At 36.0% G+C, this 27357-nt stretch overlaps 1 protein-coding gene across 2 annotated transcripts in view; it reads right to left on the bottom strand.

Moving 5' to 3' along the window:
- Window positions 1-862: 862 nt before the first annotated feature.
- Window positions 863-27357, bottom strand: part of KIF5B (kinesin family member 5B) — a 33483-nt gene continuing 6988 nt past the window's right edge. The window contains exons 2-26 of one of the 2 annotated variants that reach the window (XM_086863101.1): window positions 26525-26612; window positions 24933-25006; window positions 24400-24504; window positions 23963-24011; window positions 23606-23661; window positions 23404-23491; window positions 22311-22435; window positions 20716-20820; window positions 20181-20326; window positions 18272-18420; window positions 16735-16928; window positions 15760-15828; window positions 14457-14663; window positions 12563-12706; window positions 11719-11904; window positions 10760-10877; window positions 10367-10428; window positions 10148-10257; window positions 9864-9965; window positions 7771-7831; window positions 7594-7665; window positions 7311-7415; window positions 6605-6821; window positions 4797-4926; window positions 863-3418 (exon numbers count right to left, since the gene is read on the bottom strand). In XM_086863101.1, coding sequence (XP_086719227.1) covers window positions 3412-3418; window positions 4797-4926; window positions 6605-6821; window positions 7311-7415; window positions 7594-7665; window positions 7771-7831; window positions 9864-9965; window positions 10148-10257; window positions 10367-10428; window positions 10760-10877; window positions 11719-11904; window positions 12563-12706; window positions 14457-14663; window positions 15760-15828; window positions 16735-16928; window positions 18272-18420; window positions 20181-20326; window positions 20716-20820; window positions 22311-22435; window positions 23404-23491; window positions 23606-23661; window positions 23963-24011; window positions 24400-24504; window positions 24933-25006; window positions 26525-26612 — 2769 coding nt within the window. In that variant the 3' untranslated portion in view covers window positions 863-3411. Of the gene's footprint in view, window positions 3419-4796; window positions 4927-6604; window positions 6822-7310; window positions 7416-7593; window positions 7666-7770; window positions 7832-9863; window positions 9966-10147; window positions 10258-10366; window positions 10429-10759; window positions 10878-11718; window positions 11908-12562; window positions 12707-14456; window positions 14664-15759; window positions 15829-16734; window positions 16929-18271; window positions 18421-20180; window positions 20327-20715; window positions 20821-22310; window positions 22436-23403; window positions 23492-23605; window positions 23662-23962; window positions 24012-24399; window positions 24505-24932; window positions 25007-26524; window positions 26613-27357 lie in introns of both variants that reach the window. The other variant, XM_086863092.1, reaches the window with a different exon arrangement.

A 27357-nucleotide genomic window follows, 5' to 3' on the forward strand; every position in this document is an offset into this window, starting at 1 on the left:
ACCATTCCATTGCTCATAAGAAACTTTAGAGTGAAAGATTTCCTTTCCTTTCTGAGCATCCCTTAGTGGTTTCTGCAATTAAAGAGGTCTGAGTTGATCATATCCTAGCAGCTAGAGAGATCTGTTCAAAAAGAGAGCTCTGTGACTGAGCCATCTTCTATTAACAGGATACACTATGGAATATTTTACAGTGTAGATCAGCTCACTGCTGCACAGTTGAACAGATGCAATTTCCCCCTCCTGAGTTCTTTGCTTTTACATAATTGTACTGGCTGACTTAAATCATGACCTCTTTTATGTGATATATATAGATATAGATATATATGTATGTATATATCAAAGTTCTATACTTCTAGTTAAATCTTTTTCTATGGAAATTATCCAGAAGTTGACTGCAGCCTTGCATAACTACACTGCTCCATAAAAAAACCCCATCAGTTCAACAGCACTAAGGAAAAGTAGAATCAGCTATTACAGATACTGGTAAAGGAAAATGAATCCCTGGAAAGGAAAAGAAGCCTACAAGAGTCTAGAAGGCACAGAAATACTTGAAATGGATTATTAATCTCTCTCAATAAGAATGAGGGGCCAACCAAATCAGCAGACACCAAGTTTGAAAAAAGAGAGATTCACAAAGCAAGTGATAACTCATGCTGATTTCTTTCCAACCAAGCTGACATGGATTCTAGAAACAACTGTCCCAAGCATGTGGATAAAAGGAGAACTTTGAGCATCACCATACAGGCAAGTGGCACCACACTCAGGAGACCCCAAGGACAACACAGCACACCTTGAGAAGATTGCTGCATCATCACATTTGACCACACATAGAGATAATAAATGGAATAAATGCACAAAGAAGTTCAAAGGTTTTTCTCCTCTTTATTTAAACACAAATACATTTACAGCATGCAGGTAAGTTAAAACTATATGGCGTCTTCCCCAAACCAATTGTTTTAATGCATCTTAAGTGTACTGAAGTTAAATCAGATTCCACAGGTAGACTTGTCCTCATGTCAAATTTAGAGTTACACACAGTAGTGAGTCAGCATTTAAGTTATGTAAATAATTTAGTTGTTCACCAGAAATAAATATTATTTCACCAAGTTCCTATCCTAAACCATGTTTTAAAAATATGATCTAGAGGAACATAAAAATAAGAACTATTCAAAGACTGCAAGTTGAAATAGCAGTGTTGAACATTCCCTGTATAGACTGAGTATTTTCATTTACAAAATACAGTAATTGTCGTGTCTGGCTGACCTATGACAGCCAAACCAGAAAGCAAAGAAAGTTGTGTGTTTTTTAATTTTTTTTTACATTTTAAGAGGCAGTTCTTGGTAAACTTCATAAAAGGTTTAAAATAAAAAAAAAAAAGTTTAAATATAAAAAGGTGATGTACACTGAGCTACATACTAGTTACTATTCAATCTAACTTTTTAAACACAGCAATTTTCAGCACCAAAACCCATGACAATTACCTACAGGAATGAAACTCCCATTCACAGGCATGAGAAAAAAATCCTGCTTCATTTGAGTGTGTTGTTTTGTTTTTATGATTGCACATTAACAAATGAAGGCCTGAAAACCTGTAGTTAACTTTGAGAAAGATAATGGACAGTGCTGATTCCATGATGAGAAATTTAATTCAAAATATTTGTTGTTTATTTTTTTCCCCTCAGTATGCTGCCTTCAACTGTGCTCTAAAACAACTGCAAGTTTGGAGTGTTTGGCGACCTTAGTGAAGAAAACTCTTAAAAGCTGAAAACTCCAAATAGTGGGATTTCCAACTGATACACTCAACCTTTAAAAATCAAGCTATTAAAAATTCAGACTACTGTAGATATAGAAAAAAAGTGGTTCAAGGTCTAATACTTCATCATAATATAAATATTTTGCCTATTTTAAAATATAAAAATTGAAAGTGATTTGCTGTCTGAACAGCCACAGTTTCTACTGTTTCCACAATAACTGAATACCCAGCAAAAAACTCAAGCCAGAACAAAAAGTTGTATCAACCAGGTCTGAGAAACTCATTGAATTTTTCCAGCAATACTAAGTTTCTTCTTTCTTAAAGACCTGGTAACTAGTTTCTATACAGAAGAAGGCTGTTCTAAAAATTATAGTGGCTAAATCCTATGAATAAGTTAAGTAAATTATACTATAAAACTTTAAACCCCGGATTCAGCTCAGTGACAGTACCGGAGCTCAAAACAACAACAACAAGAAAGGAAAAAAAAAAAAAAAATCAATCAAAACCCCGTGTTTCATTTTGTTAGCCACTTTACAGGACTTTATTGCAAAGAGAAGAAAAATATTCAACAACTACTACTTTGGACATTTCATATACCTACTTACAAATGGATTACAAATACAATTCAGGGTAGCACTTTATTTTATTGTTATTTTAAACATGCCTCTGGCATTTCTGGATACATCAGTTTTAAAAAAGTTGTGTCTTTTATTTATGCATCTGAATTCATTGGCCTGTTGCTGAAAAATTTTAAATTGAAAATTAAAATTTTAGCCAAAAATTCCAGTACTGTATGTAGTGGAATATAAAGTCACAGCTCAGACTGCCCTCATTTCACTATTACAAAATAGCAAAAGTGAACCATCACAGATGCAGACAAATGGAGAGACAGGCTCATCAGAATGAAGCAGAATGTTTTCACTCCACCAGACTGTACTTTGTGCAAAACCAGGAAGAGGACAGATAGGATAATCCATTGCCAAGTCTTTTTTGTAAACTCAGGTTTACTTTTATTACTGTACAGTATTTAATTCTAAGTCACCCGGTGGCTGGGAATTCGGTAACAGTTACAGAGCCTCGGTCATACTGAACTCTTTAGGTCGGTGGTGTCACGGCGCCTCGTGGCAGCTGTCATCGGCACTTCAGGATCCTCACACTGTACAAACACAGTTAGCTCCAATGCTCTATGCAGCATTCCAAAAGAAACTGTAATGTAGAGTGCCGCCCTAATTCTGTGGGACATGTAGTGTTATGTGAAGTGATAAAAATCAAAGTATACTTAAACACTGTTGCACATTCCCTAAGACAACAAGATGTACACAAATTAAGCTAGAAAATTTGAACTAAGATTTTCTCAACGTACATTCAGCTTGGCACAGTGCAGACTAAATTTAAGACATGAAAGACAAACTGTGTAATAAGCAGAGCTACACTTTAAGTAACATGTCATTTTTCAAGACGCCAAAATTGCACTCTAGTTGTTTTTTTTTGGGAATCAGTTAGCAGAATTTGTAGAAGGGGGAAGAGCTGTACAGGCCAGGTATAATTTATACAATTTTCAAAAAATAATCCTACAGTCCCCACAAAAGGAGAGATTATTGTCATGGAATGACTCCCTCTACAAAATATCCAATCCTCCTCAATGCTGCATTTACTTTTCAGCAACTGCAAATGAAAAAAAACAGAGTTAAGGCAAAAAAAGCAAAGTTACTTACAATTACAGTAGACCATATCATTATTTACATGTCCTTTAGGAGCCCAGTTCTTAAACCACTGAGGTAAGTGCTAATAAAAAACCCACTTTAAAATATGAAATCACACAACACAAAGTATTTAAGCAATGCTGTCTGCTACCAACAAATTTACAGCACGACAAACTGACTGGGTATGCAATCTTGACTGCAATAATGGAGTAAACATTACAGACAGAAACCACTTATAGCCCAGCTCCATTTCCCATGACTGTTGCTGCTTTTCCTGGCTAGTGGCAACTCCTTGGTCATTCAAGGCAAATTTTATTCAAGGTTGAGGTACCTATGAGTTCAATCTCTTATTTACTAAGAGACATTACTGAACCAGGTACCTTGACAAGTACTACAGTTCAGTTTTCTCTGAATTGGAGAGAAAGCTTGGAAAAGTGAGTCAGCTAACAAAAAGAAACAAATAGAAACAAGATTCACATAAGCTGTTCTGAAGCTCTTCAGAAGAGGAACACCCAGATTTCAAGTACCCCATCCCATTTTAGATGTATTTCAAACTGAAGATACAGATAATTAACTAAGGGAATCTCTCGGAAGACATTTACAGACACATTTAAAAGTGAAGATGACAACAGAGAATATAAACTAAAGCAAAACTGTTAGGTGAACAACAGCACAACCAACTATAAAGCAGATATTAATTAAAAAGAGAGATGATTCCATGAAGCAACTTAAACATATTAAATCCCATGCAATATGTAATTACTTTGGAGATCAGAGATATTTTAAAGTGTGTGCACATTTAATTTCAATTACTGTAACTACATTTTAGCTCGGCTAACATTTTAAGTTTACTGGATGAGGACATGAATTCTTCTGTTAAATAATTCCAAATCATTGACACATGAAACAGTGTGCAAGCACAGTCAGAAAAGTAAATAAATAACATGTAAAAATTCCATAAATTTTATTTCATCAATGAATGCTTTCCTGAAGAAAACCATATTTTAAAAGATACTAGCAAGCCAAAATAATTTAAAATGTCCACTCCTTTCCCAGACAGTGGGGACTGTCTTTTACTGGTAACAATCTCCAATTGATTGTTCCCACATTTTGTTCTACTCCTGCAGAACATCATGAGAATTACTATTTTACAATTTTAGAAGAAAAGCAGCAGCATCTTTAGTCAAGTGTACATTACACCATTCCACTGGCTATAACATTCTGTAAAGAGGAGTTAATCTGACTATTCAAGTGACTTTATGCCACAGAATGAACTGTAACAAACCTAATACAAAGTAGTTTGATCACACATTTTAAAAAATGCTACAAGACAAGCTTACACTTTGTCTTGCCGTCCACCTCCACGCAGCGCAACTGGCTGGCTGTTCTGAGTGAACGCACCTCCACCACGAATTGCACTTGGATGAGTTGGAGAAGCCGCTGGATGCTGGCCAGGGCGGATAGGCTTAGCTGCATGACAAGAAATGTGACTTACAAATATATACACAACAATACCTTGGATTATTAAAATTTACTGATATCACTAACCAAATGTAATAATCACAACTGAATGCACTTTGAATAAGAAAACAAGTTTATAGGGGATGGCATTCTGAGAACATAACAGATTAGTGTCATCAACAACAAACCCTAGAAAACAGACAAGGTTTTGCTTTTATTGTTCCCTGTTAAAGCTCACAATGTTTCTGATAAAGACTATCTTCAAAACAATTACCTGGCCCACCTAATGTATTGCCTTCTATGAATCCTATTTTTTGGCAATAAGAACTCAAATAAGACAACACTAGACAGTTCCCTGAGAGTTATGTATCAGTAAGGAATCATTATACTTGCTGTCCTTCCCACATCTACTTGATGGATGAAGTCACTAGTTACTCTCTGCAGGTGGTTCTGTGTACCAGCACTCCACAGATAACATTACTTCATCAACCAACCACCACATGAATATAAACCTTGCTCTATAGCCAAAGTAAAAATTTAGCAGTTTCGACAGGTCGTTCATAAACTGCATACACTTAACAAACTGTAGTTTCAATCAGTTTTGCACTTGGCTCTTAACAGAACACGCATAATGTATGTGTAGGACTTCACAAACTTCTGTAATATTAAAGAGAAGCACTCAAAGTTTCAGTAGGTAAAAAAGAACCTACAGGCAGCAGCTGCAGCAAAGAAACACTTCTCAATTACTGCCTTATAGGAAGCTGATCTCCAGGAAGACATGACTAGTTCATTTAGACATTTAATCACAAGTGGCTGTATACCTCAGGTAAGCTCACCAGAGAATTGTTTGTTTTCTTGAAGACTGCTTGAGAGAAAATTATGACAGAAAAGTGCCTGCAAGCTGCCACTTCATGGGACAAAAAAATTATAACTATTTTGCAACAGCTCTTTGCAGACCTGCAGAGTATGAGCAAAATTTAACTGCAATGCTCATTTCAGCCACATTAACATTTAAGAGAAGTGTATTGATGACTGAACTCGTTTGGTTCTACAGCTGTAGTGTAATGTGCACAGTCCTCCACAGGTCACACACCTTCTCGATCCTCAGCACCCGACAGAGTAATGGCAGGTGGAGGAGCAAAGGAATATGACTATTTTGTCCCCACCTTCCCACTCCTGTTTTTCTGTTATTTTCTCCTAGAGAGGGCTGTGGATACTGTATCTTTCGGAACCAATAACCAAAAAGGTAACTAAAGATCTCAGGATATTGTGCATTTCTATCTGCCCCTCTGCCCCGGCAGATCAGGTCAATGATGTTGTTGAAGGTGACAGCTTAGTCTTTCTTGTTGCCTTGAAATACCTATTCACTCTTAGAAATTTGAATGATCTAAGAGATTAAGACTCACATGCAGTATGCTGTTTCTTCTACGAAATCTAACATATTCAGGCCAGAATCCAAGCTTGGTGAGCCTTTTCCAAAGCCATTGATAATAAATACAAAGCCAAACAACCTTTAAGTACCACCTCCATACACAGTCTGTAAACCAGAATATACCCCACAGTAGAAAATAGATCACATTGATATGTGCACCTTCAATGAGGGCTGAAAGATGCACATATGCAAAAACAAACAAAAACAAAGTAGAAGACAGATGAAGCTTTAGGGGGCAAGGGAGTCTTTACTTACCAATTTGAGCTGAATGTCCTCTTCTGGCCATATTCTTGGATCTTACAGCTTCCTTTATACGATCCACTTCTTGCTGATACCGCTTGCGATCACGAGAAGCGTTCTCTTTGGCTTCCTTCAGTGCAGATTCCAAGGCTTTCACTCTTTCAGCTGTAGCTCTAAGTCGCTTCTCCAGTTTAGGAAGTTCACAGCGAAGATCAGCATTATCACGTACCAGCTACAAAACCAGAAGTGATTATTTTCTTGGTATCTCTATAGGGAGAGCTAACTAAATATCCTCCCCACCCCTAAAGAGCTAAAGCAGTAGGGTTACTATAGTTTTGTTTAAGCTTTTAGTAAATCTCTGGAGGTCAGTGACATTGAGACTGTCATTTGAAAATCAGTTACTGGGGAAGAACTTGCTACCCAACAGAGGCACTTCTTCCATCAGACAGGCAAGCAGTCCCTAGACTCATATATGAAGTCTAAACACAAACTTGGATCCCTTTCAGTTTAAGTGCAGCTATTTTGTTATACACCCACATAAAACAGCTAATTAATTTATGTTACAAAATAATAAAAACTAAAGTTTTCCTGTATCAAGAGACACACTTAAGATGTGGAAGTATTTACTTATAAAAGTTACTTTATGACCAATAGGCAATTGCTTCTGTAATAATGGATTTGAAGTAGTTTTATTAAAATTTGAAATGAAGTCTCATTGTACCTGCTTGTGAACCTTTGTAAGCTGTTCAAGATTATTCTCAAGGAAGGAAATCTTCTGTTTCTGTGCAGCACTGCCTCCTGTATCATCTGAGTCGATCTCAGCACTCTGCAGTAACAAAGGCATGGAGAGGGAGACAGGAGGATGAGCACAAACCTGAACTTGAATATTAAGATCAAGCCATAAAAATTAAACCAAATAAACAATCCTGTAGTTCCTAATTTAGTTCTGAACTGAAATTCATACAGTATTCTCAGAAACAACAAGTTTAACTACAGCACATTACCTTTTTCACTCTAGTAGCCAGATCTTGAACAAACAGCTTCCGAAGATTGTGAAGAGTCTGAAGTTCTTTTGCCTACAGTTAACGACAAGAAATTAACAAAACAACCCAAACAAACTCTGAAAGAAAAAAAAAAAGAGACAAATATTGACATTTGCCTTGGAATATATTCTATCTTACCACAGTCTCTTCCAAACCCTTTAAATCTTGCCTCGCTTGTTCCCGTCTGTCCTGCATAACCCTAAAAAAGAATAAATTATTCCTGAAATATCCTAGAAAAATTAGAATTCTGTTTTAGAGGACTAGAGTAATAAACACTGTATGGTACAAATAAAAAAAAGCCTTTTTGTTGAAGTCTTAAATTAAAGATAACAACCAGTAGATGACACTCAGAAATCCGTACAACATGAGGGTGGTGGGACTGGGAGACTTACAAAAGGAAAAGAGGGACATACTTTTAATATTGAATATAAAACAATATATTCAGATGAATAAATTATAAAAGTTTCTAGATTAGTAAAAGACAAGACTCAGAGTCAGCTTTGGAGTGAATATTTGGGGACATTTTATCTTACAAATGTTCTTAGCTCTGACCAGACAAGATGACAAGTATCATTTGTCAGATTAAAAATTTTCTCTTTGTTTTTTTTAACACCTTAGCCTCAACACGTTGGCAAAACCAGCATCGTGAACAACCATGTCAGTATACAGGAATATAACCTGATTGTTATCAGTGTACAGAGCTGCTGTCTTGCCAGTTAATGTGAAAGCATTTTCTGCACAGGAAATGTTTGCAGAACTCTAAGTCAGTGCAGTTATCAAGATGACAGAATATAGGAAAGGAATGTGGACTTTTCTTTTTATGACCTGAGATTAGAATAGAGGCCAAGGACTGCACAAAAATGAAGTGTTCCTGTTAAGTAGTTAAAAGAAGCATCTTTTCCTCTTGACATTTCTCCTACTAGTTTCCCTAGTAGTTCACTGTTAAACAAGCAAAGATTTGATCTAATGAAATATTCTAAATAATGTCACTATCCTATCCATTTTCCAGATGTCTCTGGATAAGTAGTTCCAGGCTTCTTATAGAACTTCAAACTGAAAAAAAATTATAGTGAATAATCTGTATTGCTCCTGGTCTGTCATTTGCCATGCACATTTATGATATTCAGTGGAAAATGACTGGATTCAAAAAGGCTAGGGGAGGATGCAGAACAAAAAACTAATTTTTGAAACTTCTCTGCAAATCCTTTGAAGAGGAACATTCCTATACAGCAAGTGTTTTAAAGTGGTCAATGCTAGATGTACCTGAGCCTGCAAACTGAAATAGAAAGCAATAATGTGTTATATATAGTAAATTTTACAAGACAAGAAAATCTATTGTAGCTAATGTAAGTTTTACAATCATTGAGGTATATAAATAAATTAAAGTAAGTTGGATTCACAAGACCAGAGCACTGTTAAAACTTTAGTCAGTTAAACAGGATAAATAAAAAAAAGGTTAAAAAAAAAAATAAAGGCAAATATTGCTTCTTAGTTACCAGTCAGGTCCCTCTGATTACTTCAAACTCTATGATAAAAGCCCCTGAAAACTACTGTGTGTGTTTTAAACATAGCCAAAAATCACTTTTTAAAAAGTACTTTTAAGTACAATGTATTTTTAGCTTCTGTAAAGATAAATTTGTATGTGCCAGAAAGGGGTTACAATTTATACACTTAGAAAGATTTCCAGGAGATTAACGTCGGATTTCTAGAGGCTGAGAACTGTTTTCAAGCTTGACTTGAATACTTACCTGCAATCAGAATGCAATTCCATTTTTACACTAACTTTTGAGTCTCTAATTCACTAAAGCATTGTATTTAGTTAATCAATGAAGCATGCAACTGTTTAAGAATAAACCAATTAGAGCCACCTAACAAGTTAAATCATGTAAGAACTATAAAAAGAATAAGGGAACAGAAGAAGCAGAAAAAGAGCTCAGGGGAATTGTTAGAAGGGTCTTGCAGTATTACAGAATGCAATACTTGGCTGCAAATTTAAAAGTTAATTACTCTAATCCATAGCATAATAACAAAAAGACAGTTGTGGCCTTCATATCTTTCATAATTTTACTTCCTGTTTTAAGTATTCACACAGTGCAAAGGTTTTAAAAAAGGTTCAAGAAGGCCTCTTCAACAAACATACAATAAGGTGAGATGCGCTGCAACATATTAGGCCACTAGTTTATAAGGTATGTCTTCCCCACACACATTTGTAATGCATCCTTATCACTTACGTAAGCTCATGAAGTTTCCTGCTTTTTTCCTGATCAGTTGCCTTCAGCTTCTCATGCTCAACTCTCAGACGCTCCTGTTCAAGCATCATCTTCTGGTTTTGGCTAAACACAGAAAGTAAATATTTTCTCAGCTGAAACGCTCAGACAGCATACTCAGTAACAAAATGGAAGACAGGAGGATGGTTCTGGAGGAAACTCTTACCACATCCTTCCACTGTACTGTGCTTCTGTACTTGCACAGTCCAGAGACATTTGGCACCACTAAAATAATGACAAGTACTTACTCTTGAAGCTCAGTGATGAGCTTCTCCTTTGCATCAACTTCATCCCTCAGGCTACTGATTTGTTTCTGATGCGTCTCACGATGGCTCTGAATTTGCTGCTCCACAGCTTGCTATAAGAAGAAACCAGAACATATTAAATGCTCTGAGTTACCACCAGACTACACTCTGTAGGGATTTGGATTGTTAGGGTTTTCTTATTTTTTAATAAAACTGACTTACCTTAACTTCATTTGCAGTTTGAACCTTATTTAAGTGCTCTTTCTCCATCTCATGGACTTTTTCTAGAAAGGACAGAGAACAAAAAACACATTTCAGCCAGCTATCTACACAATCACATGCATGATGGCAGTAATTCCCCCTTCCCTTGCCAACACCTTAAGATTTGGAAAAAGTCCCCTCCCACCACAAAGATTAATTAAATTAGTAACATCTTTAATCCTATTAATAACAGTTCTTTCAAACAGCCAACATGTTTTACCACAGATTAATTCCACATGTTCTGTAGCAAAAAGCCTTCCTATAGTTCTACCTTTCAACCTAAACAGAACAGAGCAAGTCCCTATTTATCACTGTATTGTTAAAATGGTGGTGCTATAGGGAGGCCAGTCCTACCCTGGGCTCGGAGTTGAACTAATTCTTCATTAAGGGAGTCCACAGATTCTTCCAGCTGCCTCTTTTTCTGTTCCACATTCTGAAGATATTCAGTCAGTGACTTGATCTTGGCTTCATGCTTGTGGAATGAAAAGATTCATTTGCTTTGGAACTAGGTACTATGGAATTACATCTGCATTAACAGTTCATACTTATTTTTCACACAACAACTAACCTCATCTCAAAACAAAAATGGTGCCAACTAGACTCTGAGAAGAATATGACTACTCAAGTAGATCTGTAACATAGCCTTTAAGACAATGTCTTTATTCTGGATTGGAATGAAATACATTTTTGGCTGGGAGATGTTTTGACTAACAAAGGCAAAAGAGGCCCCTGTATTTAGAAGATTGCCCTGAAACGTGCATCTCCTGATGTTAAAAAAGATTATTATGTGTATGAAAAACAAAATAGAGAAATGTTAAACTACATATCTAGATTACAGTTTTCAAAAGTGCTAGAAATCACATTACTTTTCTAACAATCACATTAAAATGGCCTTTCTCACATTAGAAATAAATTTAATCTGCTATGCAAACTTCCTGAAATTTTACTCTATTACCTCTCCCACTTCCAGCTTGGGGCATTAGCAGGCAGAGTGCCCACTAGCAACTGCTTCTGTAAGACTTGTATTTGTAAAGAACCCTGTGATGGAGAACACATGGGCTCCAGTATTTAATACCAGTGCTACAAAAGCACTAGCAGGCTACAGATATATTGCAGAAATTCTGACATCCTGTCACACTGAATTACTTAGAAGCATCCAATCTGATGAGAGTACTAAAGAAACAGCCGAGTCTTATGGCTGTTCACTCCCTGTGCTTTGTTAGGTGCCAAAAAAACCCTGCAACTTTTTTTCCCCTGACAGGTTAATGAATTTAATTTATAAAGAACACTGTACACTGTAGAGAAATATTTACCTGTGAGATTCGGAGCTGGCAGGCAGCCAACTCCTTTTCATTTTCTTCCATTTTCTTATTGCTTTCAGCTTGTGTGCCTTCTAACTGTTTGCAACGTTTCACCATTGTTTTTACTTCTGATTTCATTTTGCTAATGTACAGTCTTGCAACTGTGAATTCTTCATCTATCATGCCAGTTCCCTCAGGCTGCTGAAAAGGGTGGAACAGCACATTAGAAACCTCAGATAACAAAAGCGAACTAACAGTGCACGGGAGCATTTTAATGGCTAGAATACATCCCCCAGCCTCAACTGATAAACACAGAACTTAAAAAAAAAACAAAACCAAAAACACCTTTTGGTGTTAGATACATTTTGGTATCTAGGTTTTCTGATTGATTATTTAGAAGTTTGCACAAAGACAATGCTTGAAGAAGGAAATACAATTCACTATTGATTTCTAATACTGCTTACATTCTTGCCCTATGGCCATCTTCTAGACTTCTTTTATTTCATGTCCTCATCCTGTTTTTAATAAAAGTATCATCCCAATCGTCACTGTAGGTCAATATTAGATTTCCAACTGTTGATTAAGACCACTTCATACAGCAGTTTGATAACATGAATGAGAACATTGCTTCAGACAAAAAAATCATGCCTGCTCTTCCTTGTCTATGAATAATCAAATTCTATCTGAGACCTGATTAATTCACAATATAAGAAATGGAGAAGCTTGTGTCCAAATTATTAACATACATAAAGCTTCCTATGGTGATAATTTTTACCATACTAAGAAAATGCCCCCACCTATCCACAATGTATGTGTTTAATACATGGCAGTGAAGACAGCAGTGATTAACTCTTACCTTGACATCATTATTTCCTACTGCAATTCCAATCTCTGCAAGATCTTTTAGTAAGGAGGCCATCATTTCTGTTGCTCGTTTCTTCTGATGGTTGGTCATTTCCTTAAGTTTCTGAAGCTCTGCATCTATACTGGCTAAAGTGACCTATAGTAAAAGTTACCCTTGGTTAAACAAAACACATTCTTGTTCTTGGAACTAGTTCCATACTATTTATAGAGCACTAACATTTCTTCTGAAAGAACTAAAAAGTACTGGGGACAGAGGCCTTCAACTCACAAAATACCATCTTAAAACTCTGCAGCAAAATTAGTGTTAACATTGTTAAACAACATTAAGAGTTATATGCAATAAAATATTGCAGGGAATCACATTTGTAGAAAAAAGGAACATGGACAGCAAGTTCAACAGTTCTCACCACATTTTGATAAATGAAAACAATTTCACCTTTATCTGCAGAGCTCTTAACTCTTCCCTACTTGCAAATCAAAAAACGAGAATACTCTCCCAGTACTGAGATTTCACAAGCACAATGTTCTTGAGCACTTTTTCAGCTGGTTTGAGCTGCTGTGGTTGTAGTAGCTGCAGCTCAGCAGCTCACATGCGCAAGAGTCTGCTTATTTGTTGTCCAGTTTTAAAAAAACACCAGCAGTTTTACAGCAGGAAAGATTCAGGCAGAGATGCCAAAGGATAGTTATTGCATGAGTTAGCCATTAGTGCCAGATTGAGATGTCTTAATTTTATGACACCTCTGAACAGTTGCTTTCTTTCAGATTGAGTTATTCATGACACTCAATGGACGTTAGTTACACTATCTAGAATCACTACCTATAATTAAGAAGTACATCAATAAAGCAAACAAAAAAGCCCCGGAAAAAACAAACCATACACTTCCACATACACTCCAACAGATTTGAAATGCCACTTTTAAGACCATAGATTCTCTGACTTTTGGCCAACCTTCAAGTGATACAAGTTACCAGTAAAGATTACTCAGCTCAGAATACTCAGAAGTTTAATAAGAAGTTTCATGATCTTGTGAACTTCTATTACTAGTGTTCTACCAAGTCATATCTTAGTAGCTGAAAACTGAAAGCCACAGTCACTAGAAGACCCAGACCCTCATATTATCATCTTCAAGAACAGAGAACAGTGAGACTTGTGCTGTTAGTATTGTCTGCAATGCCAGCAAACATGCCGATCCTTTCCAGTACTTAGAATTTTAGGATACTGGGTAGAGTATTAACTGCTTACAACTGATTGAGGTCTGCCAAATAACTGGCTACCAAACCTGTCAGTCAGTTCAGAAACTTGGCAAGTATGTAAGGAGGTTCACAGTATTCTGTGAGACTGCTGCTGCATCTGTATTTTAACCAGTGTTATCTTTTGGAATGCATCCTGAACTACTTTCAGAAAGTAAATCAAAATGCTTATTTTTGGAGGCATCAAGGTAAGTTATCTCACACTCCATACACACAGCAGGCAAATACACACTCCTTTCAAGAAAAGCTATAGCATGCTCATTGCAACTTCAAGATTGGGAGAAGCAGATTTTTAAGTCAGGATTTCCCCAACTGCACCAGAAAGACAAATGAAACCAGAATGTAATCAAAGTGCTATGTTTTGCTACCCAGGATATTTCTGAACACTCCTCAGGCAGTAAAAATGCTACTAGAAAGATGGCACTAAAAAGACAAGTGCTATCCAGGACAACAATCACTGTGTGTGTTTTCTTAAATTTACAGGTTTTATAAAATCATTCCCCAAAAAATGAAAAAGTTTTAGACTTAGGCTCTCATTTTCCCTTGTGAAATACTTTCAAATAACTAAGAAATATGAGCAAGGCAAGCAAAGTCACACTGAAGATTGTCAGTAATTTCTTATCCCAATTTCATACCGATTTTTGATTGAGTTCGTCACTAAGCAGCTCATATTCCTTTGCCTTATCTTCTACTTCCTGAGACTTCTGATCATAGTTGACAGCTAGTTCTTCAAGGGCTTGTAACACCTCTTTCACTTCCTCTTTAGAAGCATCATTTTCAGCCTGAAGGCGATTCAACTCTGCTTGCAGGTTGTCTTGGTCCCGTCTGGTTGATGCCAGAAGCTGCAATATTGGTAGCGATTTAATAAAAATGCAACAATAAATAAACATGAAGAAAATTCCACGCATATCTTGAATTTTATTAATGCTTCTAGCTACTACAATAGCTTTTATCTGCATTCTTAGTGACTAGCTTCATGCAATAAGAATACTAAGAATAGAATACAATGAACAGCTAAATTTACCATCCATATTCACCGGTCTTTAAGTTTTTAAATATCTTCAAAATGGAAGAGATTACAATTAAAGACATATAGGGATAGAAACTAGAAATGCACATTGAATATTGCAAGTTCACAAGAAAGCCACTGAACACTACTCATGAGTCTGAAATTGTCAACAGTCTAGGAACTAAACTTCCAGCATTTTAACTCTGTTAGCTGCTGAAGAATAACTAGACAAAGGGTACAATTGCTAAAAAAGCAGATTTATTTATTTAAATTAGGTTCAATGGTAGCTCCAGCTTCCTAGTCCTTGGCCCATTTCTTTCTGAACACGTACACAAAGATAACCATTTCTTTAAATATTTGTGTTATAGAGAAATAATTTTTCTTATGTTTTAGCTAAATGAAATTTTCATTATTAATATGAATTTCCCCCCATTATTTTATATCCCTGGCAACATATACATGCAAATAAATAGAATATTCTAGCAAGTATGGTCTGAATTTACACATACTTCTTTTTTTTCATTATGGGCCAATACATTCCCCTCCTCTCTCATGTCTCTCTGTATAGTAACTGACCCAAAGTAGACTTCAAAAAAGATTTTTTACATTAAATCAAGTTACCTTCAGTTTTGACAATCAGCTAACTTTGCATAGAGAAGACAATTGCTGCTGTCTTTGCAAAAAATATTTTCAATCTTCATGGATACTTAAGATCCAAGTAAACTGGTTTCAGTTTGGCCATCAGCACAGTGTAAGTGGGAGGAATGAACAGGCAGAACATTTAGATAAGGCATAGAAAAGAACTATTGTGCAGTAGTAAGCTGTCATTCTACTCCCTTGTCATAAACTGCGACCTATTTCAAATACCTTCAATTTCTTTAAAGGAAAGACAAATGAAAATAAAATAAAGGTGCAAGAGCAAAACTCACCTCTTCCTGATCCAACATCTGTGTCTTCAGTTTTTCTACTAGTTGACTCTGCTGATTAATTTCTTCATCCTGCAGTTGAAATAAGGTTGTTTATTAAACTGACAAATACCACTCACAAAAAATAATTTAACTTTTCCCTATTCCGAGATAATTATACAACAAGGCAATAAAAGTAAAAAACAATCATTTTCATTTCACTGGTTGATTCAATAGGCTCTTAACCTGCCATGCACCTGTAATACACCACACTTCAGAGACAAAAGTCTTATACCTGTGCTTTTGCAAGTCTTCTCCAAGTTGTTCTAACTTCCAAGAAATAATTAATAATGAAAAGATTTTTCTGTTTAAATACAGTAATACTGCTTAAAATTGAGATTATTTATTTCAAATAAAATATCCAAAACATGGAAAGAAAAAAAATTTTTCTTCAAATGACTCATTTTCCCACATCCATTTTTTTCCAACTAATAAACTATACTCCCTTTGTACTAGATAAGGCAACTGATTTCTCTTAATCAGAATTAAGAGGAAGCACTCTCAGTAAATACTTAAACTGAGCTAACAAATGAACACTGGCACATTAAATCCAGAGTCACAGAATAAGCTGAGCTGGAAGGGACCCATCAGGATCATCAAATCCAATTCTCAGCCCTGTGCAGGACACCCCAAGAGTCACACCCTGTGCCTGAGAACATTGTCCAAAGGCTTTTGTAGCTCTGTCAGGCTCAGTGCTGTGACCATGTCCCTGGGGAGCCTGTACCAATGCTCAACTTCCCTCTGGATGGAGAAACTTTTCTAATATACAAATTAAACCTCCACTGATACAACTTCAGGCCATTCCCTTGGGTCACAAGAGTGAAGAGATCTGTATCTGCCCCATGGCTTTTCCTCCTGAGGATGCTGAGGACATATTACACAGTAATATAGCTCAAAATATACTTTTAAGAGATCTTACATTAAGTAAGAATGGCATACCTTGTCATCCAGTTGTTTGTAAAGTTTGGCAATTTCTTCCTCACATTTCCTTCTCTCAGCATCAGTGAAATTGCCAGTTACTCCAATTGTGGTAGCTGGTTTATCATTAATAACAGTAATATCCTTGTCCACTGCAAAAGCTTCTAAGTTGGCCTTCTCCTTGTCAAACTGTTCATCAACTGGTACAGTCTCCCCTTAAAAGTACACTTAAATTTAGTATAGTTCACCATGACATATTTCCCACAAAATTACCCTTGAGAAGTATTACATATTTTCTACTAAAAATATTACAGTTAATAAGCAGTTGAGTTCAGCTGATTACTTGGTAAAAATAAAAAAGACCACTAGATCATCCAAACTATTTCCTGCTTACCACAAAAGACTATTTTGTCCAGTTACTCTGCTATGAGCTCAAAATTACACATCAAATCTTATCTTCTAAAAAATCACCTAACTTTCCCAGAAGACAAAAAAATATCTCTTTCCCTTGGCACTGTTTTACTAGGCAGCCATATTTACTTCTACATTGCTTTGCTTCTGATGTAAAATATTTTCAGCTACACTTTTATCCTTTTATGTTCATAACGCTTTTTCTGATGAGAACACTAACTTCACAGAGAAGAAGACACTTGCCAAGGTACTTCTCTGGTAAATTAAACTAAATTCCTTAGTGTTTTATTCAAAACATTTTATGCAGTCCTTGGAAGGTACAGGGTCTTTCCAACTGTCCAGTATCTCACGTTAAGTCTAGTTCTTTCAGAATATTGACATTTCAGGTGTGGCCTCATACCAGCCCTACGAAACAATAAAAAAACCCAACAAAACAAAACAAACAAACCCACATCCTACCAAACCTATTTCAGCAAATCCATTTTTTTCAGATTCGTATCAGGATGTGGTGCAGTTGTCTACAAGATTGCAAAATCATCCTCTACAGCTGCCAAACTCCAAAATATATCTGTATGACCTATGTTCTCTTTTCTGAATTTATGGCTTCGTTATTAACTTGCATTTTGCCAGCAGCTTGAACTGATAAGAAGTTAATCATTCAGGAAGAATTAACAGGCAGACATTTTGTACTGTCAGCAACTTTGGGGTTTGGGTGGGTTTTTGTCTGTTCACATGTTTGAGTTTTAAATGAGGGCAAGATCTTGTGATATCATTTTGATATCACAAACCAAAAGCGAAGGAAACATTTTACATAGTTTCTGCACTTACAAATAATATCGGTTTTTTTGTCCCCCAAAATAAATTTTTTTACAGTGTATGTAACTCTAGTCCTGCTAGAAAACCAAGTTTTGAACAATCTAACAGGAATATACTTTCAGATACTTTTGTCATAACATGATTATTAGAAGTTATTTCAGTTGCAATAAAATGGAAAATATCATATTCCAAAGTTGACTTAATACTATAGCTTTAATATCCTTATTATGGCCTTGAGTAGTGCTCTTAACTATTTCTGGTAGCCTGAAGACTAACTCAGGGTGTGTTGTCTTGCTGAAGTTTGCAGAATAATAATATTACTGCTTCTTACCGTTCCTCCATCTGTTGAGCTCATTTTCCAGCCACTGTATGGTGTTACGCAGAGTCTTGTTTTTCTCTTTTTCCTTCTCATACTTTTTCTTCCACTGTTCTGCAGTGAGCTCCACATTGACACAGACTGTGTTCTTAATGGTCTTTGCTCTACACAGAGAAATCAAAAAGCTCTGAAACTTCATTTTCAAAGAAAGGAATTAAAGGTTACTAAATAATATGTTCACATATCACTAGTGAAAGCATGAACTTTCCCATCTCTTCCAAAACCTTATTTCTATTCCCTGACAACTTACTATTCTTTCAATTGTATTGATACAACTTCAAAAAGGACAGAGCAACACAGCTTTTGGAAAGCTGAGAAATCTCAAGCTGAGTTGGAAAAATTAAGCTGCACACCTTCACCTGAAAGAACTGAGGTCAGGAGAGTTGTGCACAGTTTTGAACAAAGGATAGTGTTCCACATCTAGCAAACACTGTCCAGTGGAGATGATAACACTTCTAGCATGCAAACCATCCAGCTTATCTAAGAAACAGCTCATTTCAACCAAAAAGTCCAGTTACTGTATCTCCACTAACCAAAAAGGTGTTACAAGCTACTTAGATAATGGCAGATATGAGTTTCTACGTTCAGGTAAATGCCATTAAGTTAAGCTTGGAGATAAAACTACAGGCACTGGTAACATAATCATGAAGCAATATATGGTGCTCCTTCCATACCTCACTTATCTCAGTAGTTTTCTCGTCTGCTCTTCTACTACTGAATATCCCACTCCAAAAGTCAGAACAGGAAAAAACTCAATGGCAGTTAAGTATCTCCCTTGCCCTGTATTGACTTCAAAATCTTAGGGAGACTTTACTACTAAAAGAGATATGATTTTCTACTATATTATATGACTATTATATACCCTTCAGTTACTACAGCTGAGGGTTTCAGCATAAATTTGACATCCCTAGAAAGCTGAGTTAGTATACTGGATTAACTGTGGTGGCTTAGATATGACTGCACTCTGTTAACTCCTGAAGACATCAAGAACGCAAGGCAGTGAAACTACATAGCTGAAGCTAGAAGACATTTTCTAGTAGCTCATTCACTAAATAATAAAAGACCTACCTTCTAAAAGGAAACCAAAAACCTCCGCTGTTGCAGACTGGAGTCTTTACTCCACTCTCATTAACTATTCATATTCTGCCAGATTTCTAATCTGGTCTATTTTCCATAATATGAAACTTCTCAGAGAAGACCAGTAGGAAACTATCTTGTTGAATTGAAGTGGAAGAAGTACACTAACATCAAAGACCAGATGGACTAGCAAAACATTGACTGTTTTTGTAATATGCTCCACTAAATGATGTGATTCAACCTAGTGGTCAAGAACTGGAGTATTACAAAACAACAACAATAACAAAAGTGGTAAGGAAGAGCTACTTAACTAAATACTTCACTGGAAATGAGAATGTATAAATTCAGTTACAAATGTCACAGGAATTTACAAGTATCATTTCTAAGTTTACTGGACTGTTAGATACAGACCAGAGGACAGGCTGTTCTAGCAAATAAGGGATTCAACTTAGCAGGGGAAAGCTCCTTCCTACCTTCTTCTACTTTAGGGAGGGCAGGGGACAGGGAAGTACTTACAGCCTCCCAAAATTACACATTAAACCACATTTTGAACCAAATTATATGCTTCTCCTGAAAATACAGTCTTCAGGACCCTGGCTGGTTTAAGGATTTTTAATTTTTAATAAGGATCTATACTATAATATAAAGTAGATCACAACACTTAGCCATATATACCCTGAAGAATTACAGAAACAGCGATCATTCTAATTAATTTGGTTCAGGAATCTTAATAGAGTACCTTATGATTTCTCATTCTGCACTTATTCCTATTAAGTCATTTACTCACCTTTGGCCAAACAGAAGAGTGGATTTAGTTTCAGATTCATTGTAAGAAGATGGAGAACAGCAAATAACAATAGTGGTTCTGCAATTACCCCCTAGTGAATCTTGAAGGATTCTGGTCATTTTGCTATCACGATATGGAACATATGTCTACCAAGAAAAAAGTTACATGATCAATCATGGGTTTCCAGAAATTTAATTTGTTGAAATATGAACACTTTTGCTAGGTATGACCTTATTAGAAAGACATTAAATTCTACTTTAATTCATAAATCATAAGACTGAAGATTCATGGGATGACAAAATTGTATTTCTAAGTTTGATAACTTTTAGAGCACAAGGAAACTTTCAGTATGATGTTTGGGTCCCTCAGCATTAAATGTAACTTATTAATCTTTACTGTTGAAACAGTACAAGAGTAATGGCCACCTGCAATGCACTGGCTCATATCACTGAGATTGGTAAGAATTTCTGCATAATATGGTCAGAGATGCAAACCTTTAACCCTTAAGTATAAAAAGACAAAAGAGAGCACTTACACTGCTTTCAGCCAGTGCTGAGATGACATTTCCAAGAGCAGACAAAGACTTGTTGATGTTCTTGGCCTCATCCAGCACAGCACCCTCTGCTCCAGTTTTACTAACCTATACAATATTTCAGGACATTACTAAATGCATCTTCAAAAAATGCCTTCAACATTTAAGAGAAAACTTAGGTAATTTCTCCACTTACAAGTCATTCTCCACAGCTTTATGAGGTACACACAAGCAAACACTTTCTCAGACTCTTTTCCCAACTCATTATCAATTTCTTATTCAAAACTCAGTATGTCAAGACATTTCTCATTTTTTTAACAGAACTAAATATTCTCCCTACAAAGTACACCTTTTTGTAGCAGATAAATGTATAGTTAATAACTTCTGTCAAATTAACAACTACAAAAGTTTTTTGAAGTCTGTAAAAAAAGACTGAACTCCTTAAAAGTAAAATAAGCATTATGAACAGTTTGTCCATAGATCATCCTTAAAACCAAACTACCTCTCCCGGTTAAAAGCCCTAACAAAGCAAACCATACAACCAAACCACATACCACTACTATCCCTGGAAAATACAGCAGAAAATCTTCACAAGCAGAAATCTGTGAGAACAGATTTTAGAGGCTGAATCTGACCTACATGAATGCTCTAGGAACTTAAATAGGTATCAGCAGAAACATGAAAAAAATGTGACCTGATGCTATTCAATTTACCTTACCTCTTTTGCCTCAAGGACTGAATTTGAATTACAGTTCTATAATCCTCCCTTTACTGTTTCCACCAAGCTATGACCATAACTACAATTAAACAATTCTACTTTCCTGTGTTTAAACTAACACAAGGCATTAGAAACTCCATGTATTTCAAAGCAACTGGGGAAATGCACCAAAGTAAAGTTTGAAACAAACACGTAAAGGAACTACAGAGAAAGGAGACCTGCAACCCAGCCCTTTTCTTTGAAAGAAAAAAAGACTGACTAAAGAAACACATTTCAGAATAAACATAGGATCAGAGACAACAACAAGGTCATAGAACAATGATGTAAGGAAAAACAACAGCAAGCAGAAACTACTGAAAAAACTGGAGACAACAACAGGGATACACAGAAGCAAAGATGAAAAGAATGTCAGAAATCCAGCTCTTAGAAGACTAATTACAGTATCTATTTCCTTCCCTGCTTTAAGCTACCAATATAGGAATGCAAGCTGTCAACCAATGTTAATCAGAATTTCAAATTAACAAGCTTGGTATCACTACATAAGAAAACCCAGATATTCCACAACCATGAAACTTTATTCCTGTACCTGGCTAACCCACACATCTGTAATGCTTTTTTTTTCACACTCCCAGATACTGAAACTGAACTCTGCCCTCTTTCCCCATCTTAGTCCAGATTTACAAACCCTCACTTGCAGAAATGCAGATCAGCTTCAAGTGGTAGTATCTAACAGCCAATTCAGCCTAGGATTCAGAAACCATGTTTCCAAGTGAAAATTAACACACCACAGATGACAACTGAACTATCAGTATTACACAAATGTAAAATACTTGACTGTAAAGAAAAAAGTTTCAGAGCAGAAAAAGAAACTGATAATTACCTTCTCACTACCTGCCAAGTCCACAAGGTAAAGTTTTCCACTTAGTTTCTGTTCCGTTTGAGTATTCTCTTGTTTTACATTAATAAGAAAAATACTATGACTTCGGGAGCTGTGTTCATTCATATCTATAATTCAAAACAAACATGTCAAAAAGATTTTTACAACCACTCTCACTTAAAACAACACCTTCCCACAGTGCAGTGAGAGATCCAAAGCTAATGAAGCTGTATAGTGTAATCTCTCAATGACAGCAGACCTAGAGGCAGCAAAACCAATGGTATCACCTAACTGGGTAAGAAAGATCCAGTTTTCCCTTGGGCTCCTATTAATATCACATAAGTTCACTCATCAGGTTTGCTAGCTTGTCAACCATGGATTTCACACATTAATTTACTTTATTAGAACAAAAAGTATATTTAAGTCTTGATAGGAGAGTCTTTTGTAGACTTCCAGTGTACCTCATTTTATCCTTCTGTGAAAATTTTAACTATCCACAGCTTTTCATCCCTGTGTTGTACTGCCCCCTCTCCTCTGAAACATGAAGAGAAAACAACATCTACATCTTCCCTTGTCTTCTTTAAGACCTCTGTCATTTCCAAGTCCAGCTTTTTGTGGGAATTTGGAAACCTATGACTTGGTTCCTTGCAACCCAGTTGCATGCTACAGCCAAAAATCTTGGGATCTTGGAATGCTGCTTAAATCTGCAGCAGGTCAGAATTCTGATCAGCTGCTCTTAGAATATGTAACAGAATGATCAAACTGTGGATGAGCCACATGACAGATTTCTAGGTTAACTGAAACAAATTCCACATACTGGGATTTTGCACTATTCCTAAAGCAGAACTACACCTCTTTCTCCAGTGATGCATAGTTCCTCACTGATGACTTTCTCCTTTCAATCCTAGTCCAAGAAACATGATTTAACCAGAAATTAACTGAAATACTTGTGTCTGAGACATCCTGAAACTGCTTATGCCAGACCCTTTCAAAAATCTGAATGATTCAGCTCACTATTTGTGCCTTCCCTACTTTTTTAAGGTATACCAGAAACAAATAGATAAATCACTGAAAGGAAACAGAAGATGATTCTTACTTGTAACTGCTACATGACGATTTGATTTTCCTTCATCTATAGTATCCATAACTTCTTCCGGACTACATACAAAACGCTCTGTGCAACCCTTCGGAATAAAAAAGGGGGGGGTTTGTGAAAAATAACACCACATCAACAAGGCACAAGTAAATGGTGCACACTAGAGGAGTGCAAGATGAAAATCCATCAAACTGATGCTCACCTTTACATAGGGAACTCTATTTTTGTCCTCATGAACTGAAAGATTGGTCTTTGAAACTGGAAGAGACAACATTCCAAAGCTAAGGCAAAACTGGATGAAAAGTACTGTGCACAATGCACCCCCAAGTCATAAATGTTACCTCTCAGCCACACTTGACAAAAACTTAACATGTAAGAAAGCACCACCACTGCAGCTTTAGTAATATCATATACATGAGCTCCATGCTTTCCCATTATTATGTACCTTTATCATACAAAGGCTGTTAGCATAATGAATACCTAAGTAACATAGAAGTGTTTTTACTGTGTCCCTCCAGAATAATTTATTTTATACATTTAATATAAATAAAAGTCTTACCATCCAAAAGGTCCCTTATTTTATCCAAGTATATTTCAAAATATGACACCTATAAGAGGAAAAGAGATACATCAGAAGGCAAAAATTCTTCTTGATCACAAAGATTCAGAACAATCCTCCCACATAACACTACATCCAGCTCAAGTTCTTAAGAACTAAAATACACCTTTAAAAAGTTACTGTTTTGATCAGAAGTTTCCAACACTATCATCATTGCCACAGGTTATCAGCACAGGTTCCATCAATGTTCAATGGAACAAAATTAAAGTGTTAACACAATTCTTCTTTAGGAGAAGATCAGTTACTTCAGTGATAACTCAGGTTATCAGGTTTCCAAGTTATTCCAAGGCATTTGAAACAGATACAAAAAATCCATTTACCCATAGACTACCTCTGAGTTTTAATACAGATTAAAGAAAAAATGAAGAAAAGCTTACCTTAATATGAAACTCAAGATTCTCATCCATAGAGTAAATATAATTAAAAATATCTTGCACTATTCTTGGAATAATGCCCATTCCATCTGGGTCATGAAGCTTCCCCTTGACAGAACAAGATATAACAAAAAATTCATACTCAATCCAGCATTACAAACAGTATTCAAACAAAAAACATCTGGTTCAGGTTGACAGACAAAATGCTGACAGGTATGATGCACTTACTCTATGAAGTAAAGTGAACTATTCATTTAGCCCTAGAATTCCCCAAAAGTGGAAAAAACAGCCTCAGAACTCTCCCAAACTACTACAATCCTAAAATACTGATACTATTCTTGTGCTTCTCATCCTGCTACTGAGGGTGAAAAAAACCCACCCTAATTGCCATTCTCAGTGCCTAAAAAAACATAATGGGGTATCAAAATGTTGCAAGAAGAAAACAAGCAGACATCTTATTTCTACAAAGCAAAGACAATTGTATTGAAAAAGACACGACAGGGACAGCAAGAGAAAATTATTTTAACATTTCTTACTTCCATAGTGTGTGTCTTTCCAGATGATGTTTGCCCATAAGCAAATATGGTACCATTGTATCCCTCAAGTACATCTAAAGGGAAAGAGTATTTTCATTAGTGTTCACTTCCTTCATGCAAGCAGGCAGGTCCTAAAATGCCTGGCAATTTAAATCGCTCAATGTCTGGGAACCTTGTGCTAGAGTTAGGGAGAGGGTGTTCCTCTCTACATCTTTTAACACATTTTGCCATCACTGACTATCTCAGAAGCTGGCTGATTAGAAGCAACTGTTCCTTCAACCAGAAAAATCAGGACTTCACAGTCAGGAACAAAAAGGAAATCAATACAATTGCCAGGCTGATAGTCTTTGATATCTCAGAAGAAACCAAACATGACAACACCTTGTGCCTTCAGAAAACTTTAATTGTCCAATTGTAATGAGAATGGGCAATGCCCTAAGTGTTGAGCATCTTACTCTTAGGCCATAAGGTTCTATTTCAAATTATGAATGAACTAAGCAAAGTTTTAGATTGAGGGGTGAGGGGCTGGTGGGTTGGCTTGTTTACATATAAGTTACTGTAGAATCACATCCTGTAAGCAAACTTTTATTTTCCAAAAACAAGCACGAGGAGATACTCCAAATGGGGAAGTCTCTGCCACTCCATCACACTCATAAATCCATTTGTCTCACCACTAGAGCTCATTTGTCACTTGATGCTGCACAGTTGAGAAATGCCACACAGAGCTCAGAGCTTTACATGGAGAAAAGGAGCCACATCACAATTCTTAGCTAAATTGTTTTCAAGGAGCAAACTTCTGATCTGAGCCTGATTAACATTTAACTCATTAAAGGGTTAAATACTTGCAGCAGCATGAATTTGCCACAGCAATTTACTTTTTTAATAATAAAAAACACAGTATATTTACCTAATATTCTGTTGTCACTAACAGTTGGCATTTCAGGGATTTCTGACAAGGCTTTGTAAAGCTGTTTTGAAAGCTGGGTCAATTAGAACTTATTGATACCCTCAAGAAATAAATCAATTTTATTTTCAGGGAACTAGCTAATTGCTTACTAGAAAAACTTACTGTGGCATATCCTTCTTTGTGACAAGGCTTGATTTTCTGAAGTTACTATGCCAAATCAGAATTCAACTATGGAGAAAATGTACACCCTGGCATGCACAGCAGTAACTCATATTTCACAATTTTCATTTCCTCTTGCATTCCTCTAAACAAACTTATGTATCATCTTTTTCACCAGTAAATTTGGGGGGACATGGGAGGGTAGATGACATACCTCAAACTTATTAATAACACTATGATTAATTTCTGACAAATTGTTTTAAATTGTTATTACAGAGAGCTGAAAAAAACCCCCTAAAATGTAACAGGTAAATGTTACCAAATGTTGCAATCAATTGAAACAGAAGGTTAAGTACTGACATAACTTATTAGCTCAATTACAGGATGACTGTATGGTGCTACAATCCATGTGGGCACTTACTAAGCATTCCAAAGATAAAAAGTAGCAATAGAAGTATTACTTTTCAACACTGAAATCCACAGGAATATGAGATTTTCTTATGTTAAATCTGCTCTTCCACCTTACCTTTGACAATCTTTTTAGCACAGTCATTGTATACTTGTTCTTGTGATGTGTTTGACTGGAATACACGGTCAAATATATATGGCTTGGACTGTAAAAAACAAAAAAGAAAAAAAAAGAAGAAAACAGAGTTATCAAAAAATGCTGGAAGTGGAACTGGAAGGTGTTTGTTAATAGTTTATAAGTATTCACCACTGTCTCAGCCCAATCTTCTATTTTAAGCACTTGAAGACTGTAACGAGGAAATCAGCTTAAACAGTGTTGCCTAAATCTTCACACGCTTACTTAAAAGGAAGGTCTTGAATTAAATATGTTTGGTTTCCAAGTATTATCTACATAGTTCTGCAAAACTTCTCTGCCACATGACCTCAAGTTACTTGATTTAAAAAATAAGCCAATCTGCCTGTACATCTGAGAAACCCCAATTCTCATCTACCCTGGCAGTAGGTTTACTCTGGTAAGCTTGAATCATTAAAAACACCCCATGACACAGTATCTATCTTGATAGTATTTCTTGAAAAAAATCAAGCAAAAAAGAAACATTCAGCACAAACTATTGTGCCATAAAAGATATCTTTAAAATAAAGCTCCCCAAGCAGAAGAAAAGGTGATACTGGGGAAGTGAACCTTTGACAAGAGTAATTTTGGAAAAGACTACATAAGGAAGATCTGATTGAATTTTGAGAGGAATGCTGGTTATTGCTTTGTTTTAGAGAAGAGATTTTCATAATAGTTCTAAGCAGCTGACAATCCATTAGGATATAAATGATTATGCTCATCTTACAAAGCTCAAATTTTTGTAGCACTTTTAGAGCTTGAATTTTTAGGTAATCAGA

This window comes from Cyanistes caeruleus, chromosome 1 (genome assembly GCF_971803275.1).
Source record: "Cyanistes caeruleus chromosome 1, bCyaCae1.hap1.1, whole genome shotgun sequence".
In the NCBI taxonomy this organism is placed as follows: Eukaryota; Metazoa; Chordata; class Aves; order Passeriformes; family Paridae; genus Cyanistes; species Cyanistes caeruleus.